This window comes from Anabrus simplex, chromosome 1 (assembly GCF_040414725.1).
Source record: "Anabrus simplex isolate iqAnaSimp1 chromosome 1, ASM4041472v1, whole genome shotgun sequence".
Classification (NCBI taxonomy): Eukaryota; Metazoa; Arthropoda; class Insecta; order Orthoptera; family Tettigoniidae; genus Anabrus; species Anabrus simplex.
The window spans coordinates 236,273,956-236,294,677 of NC_090265.1; the positions used below are offsets into that span (position 1 = coordinate 236,273,956).

General features: G+C 37.7%; 1 protein-coding gene across 3 annotated transcripts in view; it reads left to right on the forward strand.

Moving 5' to 3' along the window:
• Nucleotides 1-20,722, forward strand: part of Rint1 (RAD50 interactor 1) — a 133,295-nt gene that overhangs the window by 86,212 nt on the left and 26,361 nt on the right. For all 3 annotated transcript variants that reach the window (XM_068225947.1, XM_068225944.1, XM_068225940.1), the window contains one exon: nucleotides 16,938-17,164. In XM_068225947.1, coding sequence (XP_068082048.1) covers nucleotides 16,938-17,164 — 227 coding nt within the window. The remainder of the gene's footprint in view (nucleotides 1-16,937; nucleotides 17,165-20,722) is intronic.

Genomic DNA, 20,722 nt, shown 5'->3' on the forward strand with positions numbered 1-20,722 from the left:
CCAGCTTACCATCTTCATCCTTCATCAGTAGGGTCGGGGGTTCATATTTTTGGAGCTGCTTTCTGAAGGTTTTGTAGTAGTCCCTTGATTTAGTTTTACTGAACTGTTCTTCAATTAACTGCAGGGTGTCCTTATGATGTTGTCTTTTTATTCTTCTTAAGACTTGGGTAGTTTCTTTTCTCTGTTTTACTAGCTTTTGATAGGATATTTCTGTCTTTTGGGACTGATGTAATAGCCATGCCTGATGTCTTTTCTCCACTGTTTCATCACATTCACTGTTCCACCATTGGTGTTTTTTACGTGGTTTAATTGGAGCTAGATCTTCTGCAATTTGTTTAAGGTTGTGTACTAAGTCTTCAAGTTTGTCTGTGATTTTTATTTTTTCAGTTATATAATGTTAATTTCGTTCTCTTGGGTACTTTGTCATCGCATAAAAGCTCTGTGACTTGGTGATGAAACGTTGTACCTTTACTTAATCTGTTATTAATTTCGGGGTTGATTTCATTACTTCCATTAATAATACTACCCAGATTTGTAAACTGTTCTACATTCTCTAACCGTTCTCTGTCTATGATCACTTGACTTCTCTTTTTCTCTTTTCCACAGTGCATGACTACAGTTTTCTTTTTACTAATTACCATTTCAAACTCCTTCAGATTTTCATTCTAAATGTCCAGTCTTTTTTGTACTTCCTTTTCTCCCTTTCCCCAAATCACCACATCATCTGCTAATACCAAAGCATTCACTTCATCACTACTGATACTCTGTTTTACACATTTTATGATTTCATCCATCAATATAATAAACAATAATGGCGACAGTGCAATTCCTTGCTTGAGACCTTTCTTTTGTACAAAATGTTTCAGAGTCACCACTCCCCACTTGTACACTGCTTTTACTTTCATATACAACATTTTTATCTTGTTAATTAATGATTTTAGTACATTCCTTTTCAGTAGGCATTCCCATACATGTTTCCTCTTATCTGTATCATAAGCCTTTTTCCTAATCCAAAAATACGAAGATGATTTCTTTGTTCCTTTCCAGATGTTTTTCCATTATCATTCGCACTGTAAATATCAAGTCTATTGTTGATCTATTCAGTCTAAAGCCATATTGTTCTTCCTCTGTGTTTCTGTTATATCCCTCAGTCTTTTGTGTATGACTTTCTCCATTATTTTTAGCCTATGTGATAATATTTTCTCATTTCTTCCTATTTCCTTTTTTGAACAATGGTACAATGTTTCCTTGTTGCCAATCTTCAGGTATCCTTTCATCCTTCCATATGGCATTGAGGGCTTGGTATAGCAACTGTAGTCCAATGCTTCCTGCTGCTTTAATCATATCAGAATTTTTAAAATAAACTTTCTTCTTAACTATGTATTCACACATATTTTTATAGGATGGCTGAAAATGATGAATCGATTTGTGAAGAATTATTTTTTGGATATATTTTTCAAGTAAGTAATGGAAGAGTAAAGATGTGAATTGTCATGACATTAGAGCATTTGTTGCAATAGAAATAGGAATGAGATTATGCCATAATCCTACCCTTGAATCTTACTTGCAGGACAAGCTCTGGCTTACAAGATCTTCCCTCTTTTCAGAAGTATTTAGTAGGGATCAGTATCAGTTTCTGTAGTCATTCAGTGACAATACAATCCAGCCACACAAAGTAGAAGAAAATTATGACCCACTGTTAAGAGTACAGCCAATACTCAACCTGGCAAAAGTTGCGTACACAAATGTGTTTAATTGTGGCAAAGAGCTATTCATTGATGAAACTAAGCTCTACTTCAAAAGGCATTTATATTTGAAGCAGTGCTTTCAAAGGAAACCATCAGCTAAATGGGGCATAAAAGTCTGGTCATTATGCGACAGTAGTGGGAAAGACACTAATCCCCACTGCTGAGGACAGGTTAGGTGCAAAAGTCGTAAAGACATTGTTGATGTATTTTGAAACTCAAGGATATATACATACAGTAAAATCTTGGATTTTGAGCAGTTGATCTGCGAGTGTTTTGCAAGATGAAAAAAAAAATGTTAAATAATTATTAACTTGATAAACGAGCAAGGTTTTGCACTACAAGTAATAATTATTTATCCGCTGAGCATCACTGTGCCGTGCTCATTTAGTTAACATCCATACGAGTGCATACGCTTTCTACTGTAATCACGTTTGTGCATAAAGTTATGTATGTCCAAGTGTAGTGACTGTTATCTTGTAGCCTAACTTTACTACAGCAATGGGCCCCATGAAAAGAATACTTGAAGATGAAGGCAGTAAGGAGGAGATGATTATGGTGAAAGTTAAGAAGGAAATCATCGAGAAGTAGCCTATGAACAAAGTATGCATGTGCCCAATATAGCAAGATTTTATACAAAGCCTAGATCAACTATTTGCACATTATTAAAGAGGAAAGAACTAAAAGGTCTGGATGCAGTAAAAGGAGTTATGGAAGTATCAAAGCAAGTTCCTTCTCATATGGATAATTTTTTATCAATACATAATTTGGGTTGTGGAATGAATCATCTACGTTCCAATTATTTATTATGGGAAAATTTGCTTTTATATATGAATGCTTTGGATTACAAGCACATTTACAGAACAAATTATGCTTGCAGTCCAAGGTTTTACTGTACATGGATAATTTTTATTCAGGTGTCGATCTATTCAGAAATGTTGGAAGTAATGGGATTGGGGCATGTGGTATGGTATGTATCAACAGGAAAGGGCTACCTGATGAAGACTGCCAAAATGAACAGAGGTATATACACATTAATTCAGAGAATAAACACTTCCCCCGTTAGGAGGTTGCCCATGAGGACAAAGTATACTTTTTTTTTTGCAAGTTGCTTTATGTCGCACCGACACAGACAGGTCGTATGGTGACGATGAACAGGAAGGAGCCAGGAGTGGGAAGGAAGCGGCCGTGGTCTTAATTAAGGTACAGCCCCAGCATTTGCCTGATGTGAAAATGGGAAACCATCTTCAGGGCTGCTGAGAGTGGGGTTCGAACCCACTATCTCCCGAATATTGGATACTGGCCGCAATTAAGCGACTGCAGCTATCAAGCTTGGTGACAAAGTATACTAAATACATTTATGACTATATAAATGATTTCTCATTATGGATAATGAAACTTTCAAGGCTTTGAGGACCACATTTTCGTCAACGACTCTGCTAGCATGTACCTAACGAGTTAAATGGGAAGAGTCATAAAGACATTGTGATGTGTATGTAAGAATCTTTTACCTCTGCTGTCCCACAGGCTCCCAGTCTGGTGCATGAGTGTGCTCCTTCTGTGATAAAACTGTTGACCCATTTTCATCTGATGATGTTACAAATGCCAAAGTTACCAAAGTCCAAATAAACTCCAAAAGTGGAAAATGAGTTGTGTCCAAACCTAACGTGCAGGTTGGTTACAGTAAGTACACGGGTGTAGTTGACCGTTCGTTTTGATCAGTACTGTTCAACCTACTCATTTACTAGAAAGTCTGTGAAATGGTATCATATAATCTGGCAATTCATTTCCAGAGTAAGACTCGTGAATGGTTGCATCTCATATAATTTAGAAAATCTTACAAAGGAATTCGCTCACCACACATTCTGGCAATTTATAATTGACGGACTACTTGAAGGGTTTGAAAGGGATGTCGTTTCTGTAACCTGTTCAAAATAAGGCTCGAAGAGATGCATTCAATTCAAGGACAGAAAGTACAAAAATGAATTATTCTGTCTGTAGTATAATGAAAATCCACAGCCTGTTTCCAGTCATTCGACCGGGTCAGGAGTGGAATGAATGAAGCCCCCATCTAGCGGTGAGGATAGGAATTGTGCCGGCTACCGAAGCCTGTCACACTCCTCTGGGGCAATGATTAATGAATGACAGATGAAATGAATGATATTGGAAAGTGTTGCTGGAATGAATTGTGACAGGGAAAACCAGAGTACCCGGAGAAAAACCTGTCATGCCTCCGCTTAGTCCAGCACAAATCTCACATGGAGTGACCGGGATTTGAACCATGGAACCCAGCGGTGAGCGGCTGGCACGCTGCTGCCTGAGCCACAGAGGCTCCTTGTCTGTAGTATAACGCCTGCAAATTGTCCAAAACATGGCAAAGTTTGCTGTAAGCAGAAGCAAACCACTTATATCTGTGCTCAGTGTCCCAATAAGCACCATTTCTGTATCATTGGTTGTTTTGAGAAATACAACACTCAGAAAGTATGTGTTGTGTAGTGGAATCCATTTGTGCCATTATGTAAGTCTATGTGTATGTAAAATATTAAGCGTATTATGTATAACAATTAGAGATGAGAATTATATGCACTAAAAAACAGTGAAACTAGGCAGGCATATAGGATCTTAAATTAGCTAAAATAGGCAATAAAATAGGCATTAAAAATTACTTATAATTTAATAACATACTAAATTAGTATAAAAGGAATTTATAACAGGCAACTTTTCAATGTTTTCCGGTAACAATCTTGTTCTCCTGACATGCAGAATGTTTTTGTACTGAGAGAAAGATCTCTCAACATCATATGAAGTAGTTGGACAAAACTTCAATATAGTCACTTCATCTGGTTTTAGTTCAATTTTTCATCTACCTCACCTCGTAGCACCCTGACTAGTTTTACCAACGCTTTCCATCCTGGATTCCGCTGTAGGACCCTATCAAACTTTTCGCTGACAGCTACCTTCACAGAGGTTCGGTCAAAACTTTCCCTGACTTCTTCCACAATACTAAATGACTCCACCAGGGGCATGCCACTTTTCTCGAACTTGGTGATTGCTTGCAGCTGCTTGTTGAAGTTTGAAGATGCTGCAGTTTATGGAGGGGATATTAACTCCCAACATTGCAATGCATAGGTCTGAAGAAAATTGTTGTTGGTCGCTGTTCAACATGGACTGGTAGAAAGGCTGCGTCGATACAGCTTTCTGTACTCATGTCAGATGCATTGCAGTATTTCTATGTTGATCTGTATGGTTTTTTAAACATTTGATCTGAAAATTAATAAAATTGTTGCCTAAAAACATCGTCTATCGTGAATGTGAATCAATAATATCTACAATGCGTAAAAGAAGAATTTCCTTTTTCTGTCACATATCAACATTACCAGACACCAGGATATTGAAACAATTATTTGATTATTTTTTGAAAAATAAAATCAATAATAATTGGTTCAAAGAAGTTCAGGATGATTTGGAAGAATTGGGTATAACTCGGCAACAAATCAAAGACAGAAAAGAGAAGAGGATTTTGAAGAACAAAAGCATAAGTCTCAAACTAAAAACAGTTGAACGGAAACAATATACTATATTGGACACACAAACGGCTTCCAGGTTGGAGAGGATAAGAAAGTTCTCGGAAAAGAAAAAGAAGAAATTAACTCAAATGTATTGATTTAAGTGCTCCAATGTGGGCGTAAAATATGTAAATAATAAATTACTATATTCCTATATCTTATATTTCTACAGTTGTTGTAATTGGCAATAAAGCTTAGTATATATATCATTCATTTGTTTCATTAAAGAAAAGGAAAACCTATTAGATATGATGTTTCTAAAAGTACAAAACATTAAAATAGGAACAAGGGAATTCATAATTTACGTGGAAATATGTCCTCAAAGGTTTTTCAGTTATAATTTGGCAGTATCTTGTCTAGTTCACCGGGGGGGGGGAAATAATAAGAATGACGTGAAACAATACCTGAGTAGCGGAGAGGAGAGATCCTTCCTTTATGCTTGTCAGGCACCTACCAACCTGTCCCTAGCAGTATTCTTACTTATACAGAAAAATTAAAATGGAGGCATTAAATTTCAGATTTGTGAACATTTTATTTGTTGCTGTTCGTCAGCTTTGGTCAGCTGGGTCAGCAGTCATGAAGACTATATTCTGTTGTTTACTATAGATCCTGCATCATGTGCACCCACAAGGCTGCCACCCTCGTTGAAACTTAGAAGACTACGTCATTTGAAACTGTCGTGGCATGTGCCCATAACCTTACTTTTTTCACAATGCTAGAGGCTTGTTGACCACTTCACGGGTCTAACCTGGGAGCTTACATCGCCTCAGACTCTCTTTGCTTTCCTCCACCAATTTAGACCAACGGTTTTTTCACTGGCCTGGTCTTGTAAAGATAGTCTTGGCACCCTTGTAAAACACGCTGTGACATAATCCGAGCCGTGCCATTTTGTGACATTGTCCTCGCCACGCCACATTGGATCTCCAACCTATGTTTCGCAAAGGCTTAGTGGAAGTGTAATAGAGTTCACTAGAGCCTACACATAGCGCTGGTGAAAGTTATGACTGTTTTAAAATTGCATTTCCATTGTAAATCTTTATTTTCACAGGAAATGAATCACAGTTCAAAATACAGAGTTTTAATTTTCATCCACTCTGTGACAACAGACCACCGGCGTTCTAACTCCTCGTTCAGTAATGAAATAATTACGTACATTTTAGCAATATAAATTATTGAAAGATCACAACTAATACAGCATTGTAACAAAACAACTTGCCACAATACATAAATTAATAGGCATATAAATGTTACAATGAAATGCGATCGAAGTTCTCAGTCACAAAAAAGGTAGAAGGAACAAACAATCTTACCTCCTTGCAACAAGCTTGGCAGAAGACTACCCTTCCGTCCGTAGTGAAAATGGGATCCCCTGTAATCCACTGCTTCAGCCAGCGGGACTTTGACGATTTTTCTATGGGCATTGCTGCAGACACACTTCTTCTTCTTCTTCTTCTTCTTCTTCTTCTTCTTCTTCTTCTTCTTCTTCTTCTTCTTCTTCTTCTTCTTCTTCTTCTTCTTCTTCTTCTTCTTCTTCTTCTTCTTCTTCTTCTTCTACATGACAAATCACAACACGTTCTTAAAATAAAGCGTATGCGTACAACAGTTTGCATCAAGAAGGAGGTATAGGGGATATGGGTTGTGCAAGATACTGTAGTTCGACGTTGATTGGTTCTCGCATAGAGGTTGGAGGGGTTGAAGGCTTCGAGGTCAAATTGTTCCTTGTTTCTCCTGGTGAAAATCTCCCAAGAACTATTTCTGGTGACTTCCGAGAATTCCCATATTTTGTTCGTGCGGTAAACAATATTCAGAAATGAGAAGATAATTCTGTCTATCACAGCGGCTAAAATATAATGCACTAAAAGAAAATCGGCTTCTTTAAAATACAGTCAAAAAGCATCAAATAGGCAATTATACTCCAAATAGGCACAAACCCCTGAAATAGGCATTTATAGGCACAATAAAGTCAACAAAATCTAGCTAGAAATAACCTAAAAGGGATTTATATCTCAAAAGCCTACGTTTCTGAACACAGGAATAAAATAGACAAATAGGCAAATTCCCGTCTCTAATAATAATATAGTATTAAATCTGCTCTCCTCATACAACAGAGCCCGAAGTCGTTGACCTTTAGATATTGTTGCTCTTTAGATAATAGATAATAAATTACAATTCACAGTGTCACTTATAGTCAACAATAAGCATTGTTAATATCCAGTAATGGCCAAGTTGATCAAACACAGTCAACTACTTGCAACGTATGAGAGAATGTGGCTGGGAGTGAAGTTCTCTCAGATTGTTTTACTGAAAATGAATCTTTTTTTTTTTTTTTTTTAAAGAAGGAAGCCATACTTTTCAATGTCAGCTCAGTTAAAAGCTTTCCAGTCTGCTGAACACAAGTTAAATATAAATATTACACTATAACATATATGTAAAAAAAAAAAAAAAAAAAAAAAAAAAAAAAAAAAAAAAAAAAAAAAAAAAAAAAAAACACCATTATTAAACAAGGAATAAATAAGGAATAAAAATACACATTATTAAACAAAGAATGACACGTTTCATTCTTGAAAGAACATCATCTTGATAGAATCCATTACTACATGATACATAGTTTGTGGCATATTCCCACACTCGCAATAGGGTCGTTTGGCTTTATTCCACTTATCAAGCCAGAATTGTCAAACACACAACAATTTCAATATAAATTATAACACTATAAACATACCTGTAAAAAATACACTATTATACAAAGAATGACATATTTCGTTCTACAAGACCATCCTCAGATTCTGTCAAATCACTTAAAACATGCGTATATATGCACAGTATTGTTGACGTTGCATAAACTTGTCAATGATTGAGAGTCAGGTGGTAATAGTAACAAGTATTGACAAATAATGATATACAAGTATTAAAATAATGAAAAAACTTCTGTACTTGTCTAGACTGCCGATGTTAAGTCCATTGTCACCAAACACTATTTCAGGACGTAAGTTGTTTCCATCTATGTACAGCTGAACCTCTTTAAACCACCCTCTTATATCCTTTACACTAACGCATGAACTTGCTGTCACTGCTCCACTTGTTCTTTAGTCACTTAAGGATGACACCTCAAAAAGCATGTAAATAGAGCACAGTTTTAGATTAAGTTCAAAATAGAAGAAACTCAGTGAATGTTAAGAAGGAATTATTTCAGCTCATCCTCTATTCCATTTGTATAAAACTGTCCTACCTTCACCCAGCCATCTCCAGGACGATTAATCCTAAACGTATTAGGGCGTGGATGTACGACCAGGAATTGCTGGATACTTGTTTTTAAGTCCTCGTTTTTCTTTGGGAAACCTTTCAGAGATAATTCTGTTATTTATCTGAAATAAAGTAATAAGGTAAGGAGTACCTGTGAATGATGTAGGCTTTGTTAAAAGAATATGGTGCAAGCACACTAAGGAAGAGGAAATGTAAAGCCCTACTTCACTAGTGTTCTCTTTTCTTCATCTGACAGAACTGTAGTGGTATCAAATGTATCTTTATGACCTGGATTTTTTATTCTGAATTGGAGACGGGATCTTGGTACACCAAACATAGTAGCCACAGTGCGTACAGAAGCGTTATTTAACTGAACATAAGCCAGTGCTCTCTCCATTGCCTTTGTGCTATAAGCCTGCTTGGGAGCCTTGGGAATGATGGATACTTAAATGTGTTAACATTTGGACACAGCTATTAGCCATCACAAATGACAGTGATTGGCCACCTGGCCAATAACTATTTTTCCACTATTATTCACACACAGTCATTGGCCACCCCAGAACCACGTGTAACATTGTGATTCATGGCATTTCAATTGCGCTAAACAAAATTTCATGCTTTAAAGAGCATCTACATACAGTATGACTATTTCAGAACAATTCATTCTCCTGTGAGACAGCCGAATAAATTTCTCAATCCTTAACGAATTTTTAAGACATACCTTAAAATTTGGAAAGAGTTTCACATCAACAAACCCAATACGCTATTACTCAACAATCACGTATCTGGTGACAAGGATAGTAAGCTGAAATCAACAAGTGGCATCAGTCAGACTGTATCCAAAGAGTACAGGAGGCAGAGAGATCGCAAAATGGCCAATCACTGTACGGTTTACCCTATAACCTTTTCAATATATCTCTCTGTACATTTGCCAGGTATCAGTGCTAAATCTTCAAATGAGAAGGCAACTTCATGTTCATTGCCTGCTGCACTACTCTGTAGGTGAGTATAAACATGCACTCTCACATTTGGAACACTCTGACTATCCCAGCACACCGCAAAACAACACTCTCACTCCTTGAAGATGAGCAAGTTCATGGCAGCACAACAGCTGAAAGTCAAACTAATAGTATTTTCATGTCTCCAACTGATGAATGTGTAGTGCTCAAAATTATCACTTCTCTGAGAAATAAAAATAATTTAACAGAAGATAAAATAACCAATGTCATGTTAAAAACCTGTGTTGAAAGTTTAGTGCCATATATTGTGGAAATTATTAACTGTTCAATTCTCAGTGGAGAAATACCCCAATTACTCAAATGTGCCAGAATCAGGAAATAATACAGATCCATCCAATTACAGGCCAGTTTGTATATTATCTGCAATTGTAAAACTCATAGAAATTGTAGTAAAAATTAGGTTGGTAAATTTTATGTGTAAAACTAATTACTTTTCCAATAATCAATATGGGTTTCTCCCAAATAGAAGAACTGATAATGCTGTATTTGATACAGTAATAGATGTTCAAAAGACCTTAGATGAAAATAAATTAGCAGCAGGGCTACTCCTAGATCTTAAAAAAAGCATTTGACCTGGTTGACCACAAAATCCTTCTGAACAAGTTAAAAATAGCAGGAATTAGGGGTTTAGCACACGAATGGTTCCAAAATTATTTATCAAACCAAACACAATACATGATGATTGATGATACTAAAAGTTCTAACCAGCAAACAAAAACGGGAGTACTGCAAGGCTCAGTACTAGGTCCTTTGCTATTTTTTATTTATATTAATGACGTACAATCTTTAACACTAGAGGGAAAATGTAAATTATAAAGGACTAAGTGAAACGCAAATTATGGAAGATATATATTGTGACTTGAACAAGTTATCGGACTGGGCTTTATCTAAAAAATTTATCATAAATGTGATTAAAACAAAATACTTAATCTTTCATAAAACAGCCCATAAGATCACAGCAGCTAACACTGTTACCCTAAAGGACCAAATAATAGAGCAAGTCAACTCAGCTAAGTATCTTGGTATAATATTAGACTCAACACTTTCCTGGAAAAGCCATATTGATTATGTAATCAGCAAAATTACCCCTTTGATAGGAATAATGCACAGATTAAGACACAGTAATTTCTCTCATCAACAATTGAAGTGTATATATTATGCAATGATCCATCCACATCTAACATGCACAAGCTTTATTTGGGGAAGATGTAGGAAAGATTATATTAATCATTTGGAAATCCTACAAGAAAAGAGCCATCAAGATCAAGTATGGATTCCCCTTCCTCAAACCGTCACATGAAGTTTTTTCAGAGTCAAATTTTCTGCCATTCCATAAACAAATTGCAATTTCATCATCAGTCTTTATGTATAAGCTAGACAGGAAATTAACCCACTCTACTGTTAACTTCTCCCATTTTAGTGAAATTCATAGATATGAAACTAGAGAATCATTAAGGATATATCCCTCTCACTCTATTTCAGTAAAGTATGGAGTGAAAGGCATAGAATCATCAATGTTTACGGAATATAATGTGTTGCGTCCTGTTATAAAGAACTCTAAATCGGTTATATGTTTTAAGAAAAACTGAAGGAATATTACTCTTATACAGATATCTTAATATAATCTCTGTATAACTTGCTTTATTTAATACAATAATATATATATTGTCTATATATAATATATTACAGCCATGCAATATCTGAATATACTTCTGAAAAACTATCATGCTAACATGTTAATTTAAAAACAGAATAGAATAGAATATATTTATTTATCACCTACAGGATGTCCCAATTACAGATGATGTAATAGAAAATTAAATTAAAAATTAAATTAAATTAATTAAAAAATTAAATTAAATAATATATATACAAATATATATATATACAAACAGATATAAATCTTCACATGTCTACAGATTATTTACATAATTTACAAAATTATCACGTTCCACCCTTAAGAAGAAGTTTCCGAATTGCAGTGGAAGGGTGGTAAAAATTGTCGAGTGACACTTTTAGCTGATTTATGGTCCTAAGGGCTTGCATGAACCAAGAATTTTCATGTGCAACCATTCTACATTTGGTCAGATGGAATGTACATATCTGCCTTGTTCGTCTGCTTGGAACATGAAGTGGGATCAACCCTAGTATAGCCGGACTGTCCACTTTACTCTTCAAGCATTTAATCACTAACATTGCGTTCGCACATTTTCAGCGTGTTGGCAGCTTATTCATTCCAAGAATGTTTACAAATTCTTCATACCTGCTTGAAGAGTGTGGCATGCCCAGGAATCCAAAACTAATCCACTTCATGAACCTTATCTGTACTCTCTCGAGATGGTGTATGTGGCCTTTCTGATACGGGAGCCACACCTCACAACCATACTCGAGACAGGGTCTCACCAGGGAACAAAACAGTGTTTTGACACATGCAATGTTACCAAAATCTTTACAATTCCTTTTGACAAACCCCAGGAGTCTGAAAGATTTCTTAATAATACCATCAATGTGTTTCTCAAAGGATAAACCATTCCTGTTACTAATAATTACACCTAGATCATTAAACTCCTCCACACGATTTAAACTTTCTCCACTGATTTTATATCTGTAAAATACAGGTGTCAATTTCCAAGTAAATGACATGACACCACACGTGAATTTATTCACTTTAAGGGACCACTTATCACACCACTCGCATATTTGCTTCAGATCCTCTTGTAGACAATCGCCATCACTGTCTTCTGTGACTTTGTATAGTTTCAAATCATCAGCGTACAAGAGACATTCACTGCTCTGAATGACTGTACTAATATCATTTAGAAACAAAACAAACAGAAGAGGCCCTAACAGTGATCCCTGTGGGACGCCAGATGAAGGTTGATAGGGGTTAGAGATCAAACCCTCGGACTTGACAAAACATATTCTTATGTCTTAGTTATGCAAAAATGTACTTGTCACTTTACAGAAAAAGCTATTGTATATGTATTGTGTCGCCTTTGAAAATGAAATGTCGTATGGCTTTTAGTGCCGGGATATCCCAGGATGGGTTTGGCTCGCCAGGTGCAGGTCTTTCTATTTGACACCCGTAGGGGACCTGCGCGTCGTGATGAGGATGAAATGATGATGAAGACAACACGTACACCCAGCCCCCGTGCCATTGGAATTAACCATTTAAGGTTAAAATCCCCGACCCGGCCGGGAATCGAACCCAGGACCCTCTGAACCGAAGGCCAGTATGCTGACCATTCAGCCAACGAGGCCTTAAGAAAAATATGTACTGTATTGTCCCTATCACAAGCCAGAGGCTCATGGGACCTTCTGTCACCAATAAGTAAGTCAATAAATAAAATAAACTCTGAATTTCATTGAGTTCAGGCCTAAAAAATGTTACAACAATGGGATATATTTTCAAGTCGCTTTTATTGCTACCATCAGTAGCAACAGAAAATGCATTCACCTGCAAATGTCATACAAATTTTGCCCTTTCTTCCATGCACATTTCTGTAATGATAGCCGCTGTTTACGTTCTAGCACACCCATATCGTTTTGCGATTTCCGTATCGGAAACATTTTGTGAAACAAAGGTCCTGCGTGATCGGCACAATTTACAGGCAGGTTATGTTTTACTATAAATGACGTAAGTAACGCCTCGGCATTCGTCACAGGATTTACATCTTGGTTTTTACATGAAAAGTTCAGTTTCTGGTTTCTTTCTACACACTGGACACTCTCCTTATGTTTTTTCGTTTGCATATGCTTGAGTATATCGCATTTCCCGCCATGTGCAACTGAAAAATCACACCTACATATAGTTCAGAATGTGAACGTTGGTCTCTTTCTGGATTCACTCAAACACAGAAACTCTTCCCTATAAGCACTTTTAAACACTGCATCAATTTCCTTTTTGACATTTTGGCCAAAACAAATATTAAGACACAACACGAGCACTTCTGCAGGTCTTGGTCCGAGTAAAATGACTATGGTGTGCTTCATCTGAGGTTAGGTTACTCCAAAGAGAATGTTACTCGCTTGACTCGCTTGCAAAGAGAATGACTGTATTATAGACCAAAGAGGAGCACATGACTGGCCACCGTGCCCCGTACTGCCATCTGATATCATTATTAGAACTACTGTCGACCAGCCATACTCAGCCATATTTCGATAGAACGAGGAAATCCACGGGAGTTTAAAATAATACGAAAATTTTGGATATTGCTCTGAAAATCGGGTGATCAGTCCCTGCGATCTGGAGGAACGATGAAAAATCTGGAGACTTGGCATGTCTGTGCTTGTAATTTACTAACTTCTCTCTCTTTCATTGTACATGTTTGTAGACTGTACGTGAGAATGGGCACTGTCATCTTGGGTGTCATGGGCACTTTGTTTTCACCTTCAAGCTTTATGTGGCAGCCAGTATCTTTCCTACTAATTTTCAGTGCAACAGTTTTTGTTGTGCTAACTTTCATCTGATACTGTTTGAACTTTGCTACCCATTCATCCAGCCTAGTTTGTACGTCTACGTCTGTCTCTCCCCAGATGGCTACATCATCAGCAAACACCAATGTGCACGGTTCTCGATCTCATTCTCTTTTCACTATTTTAAGAAGACTGTCCATTACAGGGTTTATTTTACGTCGCACCGACACAGATAGGTCTTGCGGTGACGATGAGAGTGGGAAGGAAGCAGCCGTGGCCTTAATTAAGGTATAGCCCTAGCATTTGCCTGGTGTGAAAATGGAAAACATTGAAAAACCATCTTCAGGGCTGCCAACAGTGGGGTTCGAACCCACTATCTGCTGGATACAAGCTCACAGCTGCGTGCCCTTAACCACATGGCCACCTCGCCCAGTGTCCATCACAGTAATGAATAGCAATGTTGAGAGTGCGCTCCCATGTTGAATGCCCTGTATGGTATTAAACCATTCTGAATGGCCATCCCCAATACACACACAGCTGCTACTGTTGTGGTGCGGCATCTGGATCTTGCCTATGAGATATTCAGGCACTCCCAGTTCTCTGAGGCACTTCCATATGACTGGTCCAGGTACCCTATCATATGCCTTTTCTTGGTCTAAGAATACTACAATTATTTTTTCCCTCTCTCTCAGTGCTGTTCCATTAATATCCTTAGGGTGAAGATCAGGTCTGTTGTCCATCTGTTGGTTCTATATCCATGTTGTTCTTCCAGGACAGGTTCTGTCACTGCTCACAGTCTGGTTTCAATAATCTTTTCCATTATTTTTAGACCATGGGAGAAATTGTGATATCTCTATAGTTGGCACACTTTTTTCTGCAGCCTTTTTTAAATAAATGGATAAGAATACCTTTTGCCCAGTCCTCTGGAACCCGATTTTCACACCATACTGCTCTCAAAGTTCTGTACAGGTATATCTGCAACTACCAAGTTGCAGACTTTAGGTGGTGACTGTATCCAGGTGGCCTGCTTACTAATTTCAGCAATTTCAGCATTCTGATTGTGCTACTGTCTAGCAATGAAAGTGGATTTGTACTGGACGGTTCCTATGGCTGATCACCTCTGATTAGTGTCACAAAAGGATGGTTGCCCATTTGTAGTTCCTTTTACAACAGTAATCGCCACAACTACCCTATAGCTGAGTTAATTTAATCGGGTTACAGTGAGTACACCACCAGAAATCATTAAAATGCTAATAACAATGACATGGAAAGCCACAAGTTTTTACCAACCTTTAAAAATCGTCTACCCCAACTGTGATCAGGCTCATGAATATGGTATCATGAGTTGGATACTCAACCACTGATCCACCAAGGCAGTTTGTAGGTGTAGAATATGTATGGAACTCTGTACCAGAAGAGTTATGGAACCCATCTTTCAGACTTATCATCGAGGAACAAATATAAGAAAAATTTACTTTCTGTCTAGGGAAATCCACTTTTGACTATTGTTATTGTTCAAATCATCATAGTCATTTTCATTATCAGTTTCATAATTGTTGTTGTTATTCAATCAATCAATCAGTCAATCAATCAATCAATCACTCAATCAATACTGATCTGCATTTAGGGCAGTCGCCCAGGTGGCAGATTCCCTATCTGTTGTTTTCTTAACCTTTTCTTAAATGATTTCAAAGAAATTGAAAATTTATTGAACATCTCCCTTGGTAAGTTATTCCAATCACTAACTCCCCTTCCTATAAATGAATATTTGTCCCAATTTGTCCTCTTGAATTCCAACTTAATCTTCATATTGTGATCTTTCCTACTTTTAAAAACACCACTCAAACTTATTCATTTACTAATATTATTCCACGCCATCTCTCCACTGACAGCTCAGAACATACCACTTAGTCGAGCAGCTCGTCTCCTTTCTCCCAAGTCTTCCCAGCCCAAACTTTGCAACATTTTTGTAACGCTACTATTTTGTCAGAAATCACCCAGAACAAATCGAGCTGCTTTTTTCTTTGGATTTTTTCCAGTTCTTGAATCAGGTAATCCTGGTGAGGGTCCCATACACTGAAACCATACTCTAGTTAGGGTCTTACCAGAGACTTGTATGCCCTCTCCTTTACATCCTTATTACAACCCTTGAACACCCTCATAACCATGTGCAGAGATCTGTACCCTTTATTTACAATCCCATTTATGTGATTACTCCAATGAAGATCTTTCCTTATATTAACATCTAGATACTTACAATGATCCCCAAAAGGAACTTTCACCCCATCAACGCAGTAATTAAAACTGAGAGAACTTTTCCTATTTGTGAAACTCACAATCTGACTTTTAACCCCGTTTATCAACATACCATTGCCTGCTGTTCATCTCACAATATTATCGTGTCATTTTGCAGTTGCTCACAATCTTGTAACTTATTTATTACTCTATACAAAATAACATCATCTGCAAAAAGCCTTACCTCTGATTCCACTTCTTTACTCATATCATTTATATATATAAGAAAATATAAAGGACCAATAATACTACCTTCAGGAATTCCCCTCTTATTTTTATTTGTCTTCACTTGCCTCTTACCCAGGAGTGCTAGGTTTGATTTCTGACCAGATCAGGGATTTTTAGCTTGGTCAGAGTGCTGGTTTGAAGTCTATTCAACCTATGTAAGAACAATTGAAGAGCTATCTGATAGTGATATCGTGGCTCCAGTCCGGAAAACCAAAAATAAGAGCCAAGAGGATTCATCATTCTGGCCTCGTGTCACGTTGTAATTTTCAGGCCTTCAGGCTGAACAGCAGTCACTTGGTAGACCAAGACCCATAAGAGCTGTAGTGCCATGGGGTTTAGGCTATTTAAAAAAAAAAAATTAAATCTTTATTATTGCAAGTAGAACAGAACATGTTTTTAATAATAATTGATTGATTTGTTCTCAGCACTTCTTGCAGCTCTACTACTACAAGTTACAGAATGATCGCACTGGTAGTCACACTGAAGACAATATAACTGTATCTTCTCTACCTCAGCTGGATGACATACAAGAGACTGTGTTTGATGATATCTTGGCCCTTCTCTTGCACACCAAGACAGAGCTGGTTGCTCAGCTGTGTGAAGCTGTAATGCTTGAGGTGAAAGCTCGCAGCAGGGAGTACAGAAAGGACAAGTAAGTGTGCTTCCTTCATCTAAATTCATTATTATTACAATGCCTTTATTTTCATGGTGTGACTCAGGCTATAATGTACATATTACATGTTCATGCGCGCACGTGCGCGCGCACACACACACACACACACACTCTCTCTCTCTCTCTCTCTCTCTCTCTCTCTCTCTCTCTCTCTCTCTCTCTCTCTCTCTCTCTCTTTCTTTGGATTTTTTCCAGTTCTTGAATCAGGTAATCCTGGTGAGGGTCCCATACACTGAAACCATACTCTAGTTAGGGTCTTACCAGAGACTTGTATGCCCTCTCCTTTACATCCTTATTACAACCCTTGAACACCCTCATAACCATGTGCAGAGATCTGTACCCTTTATTTACAATCCCATTTATGTGATTACTCCAATGAAGATCTTTCCTTATTAACATCTAGATACTTACAATGATCCCCAAAAGGATATATCTCTCTCTCTCTCTCTCTCTCTCTCTCTCTCTCTCTCTCTCTCTCTCTCTCTCTCTCTCTCTTGGACATAGTAGTTGTTATAAAAATATAAAAACACATTAAAGGAAAGAAAAAATAAATGTATATATAATAATCCAGAATAAAACTACTGTCCTAATGCATCAAAAAAAAACAAATTTAGTAAAACTTACTGACACATAGAATGAAATACGAGGGCTATTTTTTATTTCAAGGTCCGATCGGTCGCGACAGTCAAACGCTCGCGAATATATGATGAACCACTGCGCAGATGTGTTGCGCAACGTCTCTGAAATGACCGTTATGCACCTCACCTCAGTCCTGTCAGTAGTGAACATGCAGCGCGCTCGTAAACATGGCTACAACGATCGCTTCGCCCGCCAAGTGTGAAGTGCGCGGTGTAATTCGATTTCTTCAGGCTGAGGGGTGCAATGCAGCCGAAATTCATCGCTGAATAAGTCGTGTGTATGGTGAAACGTGCATGAGCAACAGCAAAGTGCGACAATGGTACAGGAACTTTACAGCAGGGCGTACAGACGTCCATGATGCAGGCGGCCAGGGAAGGAAGCGTGTGTCAACTGATGATCTTGTTCAGCGTGTGGATCAGGCAATTCGAGAAAATCGTCGGTTCACAATTTCTGTGTTGAGTGCTTCGTTTCCTGAAATTTCCAGGTCAGCTCTCTACACAATTGTGAGTGAGACACTTCAGTACCGCAAACTTTGTGCGAGATGGGTTCATTTTGAAACGGAAGAAACAAAAGAGCAATCCAAACAGTGGATGCATTCGCACTCCCCAAGTAAGCCAAAGAAATTCAAGCGAACATTCTCCAACAGAAAGTGTATGGCTACTGTGTTCTGGGACCAGAAAGGAGTTCTGTTGGTGGAATTCATGGAACTTGGTTCCACCATCACTGCAGCCGCATACTGTGCGACTATTCAACGTCTACGACGGGCAATTCAGAATAAGCGGAGAGGGATGTTGTCATCAGGCATTGTCCTCCTCCATGACAATGCTCGGCCGCACACTGCAGCTGCCACCACGAACCTCCTGCAGCGTTTCCAGTGGGACGTTTTTGATCACCCAGCATACAGTCCGGACCTGGCTCCATCAGATTTTCACCTCTTTGCTCATATGAAACGCTGGCTAGGAGGACAGCGTTTTGACACCGACGAGGTGCTGCAGACCGGCGTACAAAGATGGTTACAGGCGCAGGCGGCGACGTTCTATCAAGAGGGCATTGACAAGTTGGTACCACGCTATGACAAATGTCTCAATATGCGAGGCAACTATGTTGAAAAATAGCTGTGATGTATCAGTAAGTGTTACTAATAGAAAAGTGTCAAATTTGTACTGCTGTTTCATTTCGTGACCAATTGGACCTTGAAAAAAAAAAATAGCCCTCGTAACAAAGCAGGAAAACAGAATTCATGTACTTACACTCAACTTAATCCGTCCAAGTACCGCTGCCAACATTTCTTTTTAAGTACCAGTTCAGATAGGGTGTCCCTTAGATCATTGGGCAATGAATTTCTGATTTGTACTGGCAATAAAAGAGGGTGGATCTGTGATTTGGTATTTTGAGGGTTAGGTTAACTGTAGCTCTGGTCGAGATGTTATGAATGGTTGAGAGCAACTGGAAAGAATCTGTTAGATAAGATGGTGTCTGCTTGTATGTTATTTTGTAGAATGAAAGCAACGAATGATAGTTACGACACTGGTTTGGTTTAAGCCAATTTATCTCATGGAATGCAGGAGTTATATGACAAAATTTTGGAATGTTCATTATAAAGTTGACTTAAGCATTCTGAGCTCTCTGAAGTCTATTAGTCTGCCATACAAGACGTCACAGTAGTCAAACAGAGGCACAATTAGCTGTTGAACCAACAGCTTTCTGACCTTGAAGGGAAGTAAATCTTTCGTTCTTGTAAGTTTATTTTATTTGCCATTTGCTTTACGTCGCACTGACACAGATAGGTCTTTTGGCGACAGAACTCTTTTAAGTGAGTAAAGGGTGAAAAATACTCACTGGCATATAGTGGTTACGTGTTCTGTCCAGTAAAAGTTTTTGTCCAGTACTAACCTTAAATCTTTAACTATGTTTTCAAAAGGGGTAATGATTCCATTTAATGTTATTGGGCAGATATATACATTCGTAAAGTGATAATGTGTCTTGTATATACCTATCATTAGAGCTTGAGATTTCACGCAGTTCATTCTGAGCTATTTAGTCTAGTCCACATGTTGCCACACATAAGGTCTTGATTAATTTTAATTATAACTTTGTGAATACCAGTAACTTTCGTGTAAGCATAACATTGCAAATCACCTGCATGTAGATGATATTTACAGTTTTCAACATTTGATGAAATATCATTAATATAAAGGAAAAAGAGAAGCGGAGAAATTATAGAACCCTGAGGTGTCCCTGTCTCAATGTCCTTCCACGAGGATGTTCTTTCCACGATGTAAACACACTAACTACGATTTGACAGAAAATAATTTTATCCGCGTTATTACATTAGATGAAAAGTTCAACGTTTCTAATTTTGTCAAAAGTATATCTTTATCTGTGCAGTCGAAGGCTTAGTCAGATCTAATAGTATTGAAATTATTAACTGACCATTGTCCATAGCACATTCGGTATCATAAATTACTTTCACCACAGCTTTTGTAGTACTGTGGTTAGAGCAAAATCCTGACTGATATTTATTGTCTAAACTGTTCTCATCTATGAGCGTTATAATCTGCTTATGAACTATTTTTTCAAGAATTTTTGATGAAAAAGGTAATATGCTTTCAGGTCATAAATCTTCAGGTAAAGTAGGATCATCATTTTTTGGGATCTGGCAATTTATAGCTTGCTTCCACTGCAAAGGAAAAATACCAGTTGTAAGGGATGTACACTATTTATTATGTGAGTTAAGGTAGGAAGGATGATATCTGGTGTATTGTTTAACATCTTAAAACTAATACAGTCACAACCGGTAGCACGCAAGCTGATAGAAAGGCTTGCTTCGCATGAGTGGGTGAGATATGAGAGAAATACAGTTGTTCAGTACTTGGTTTCTGATCACATTTAATTTCA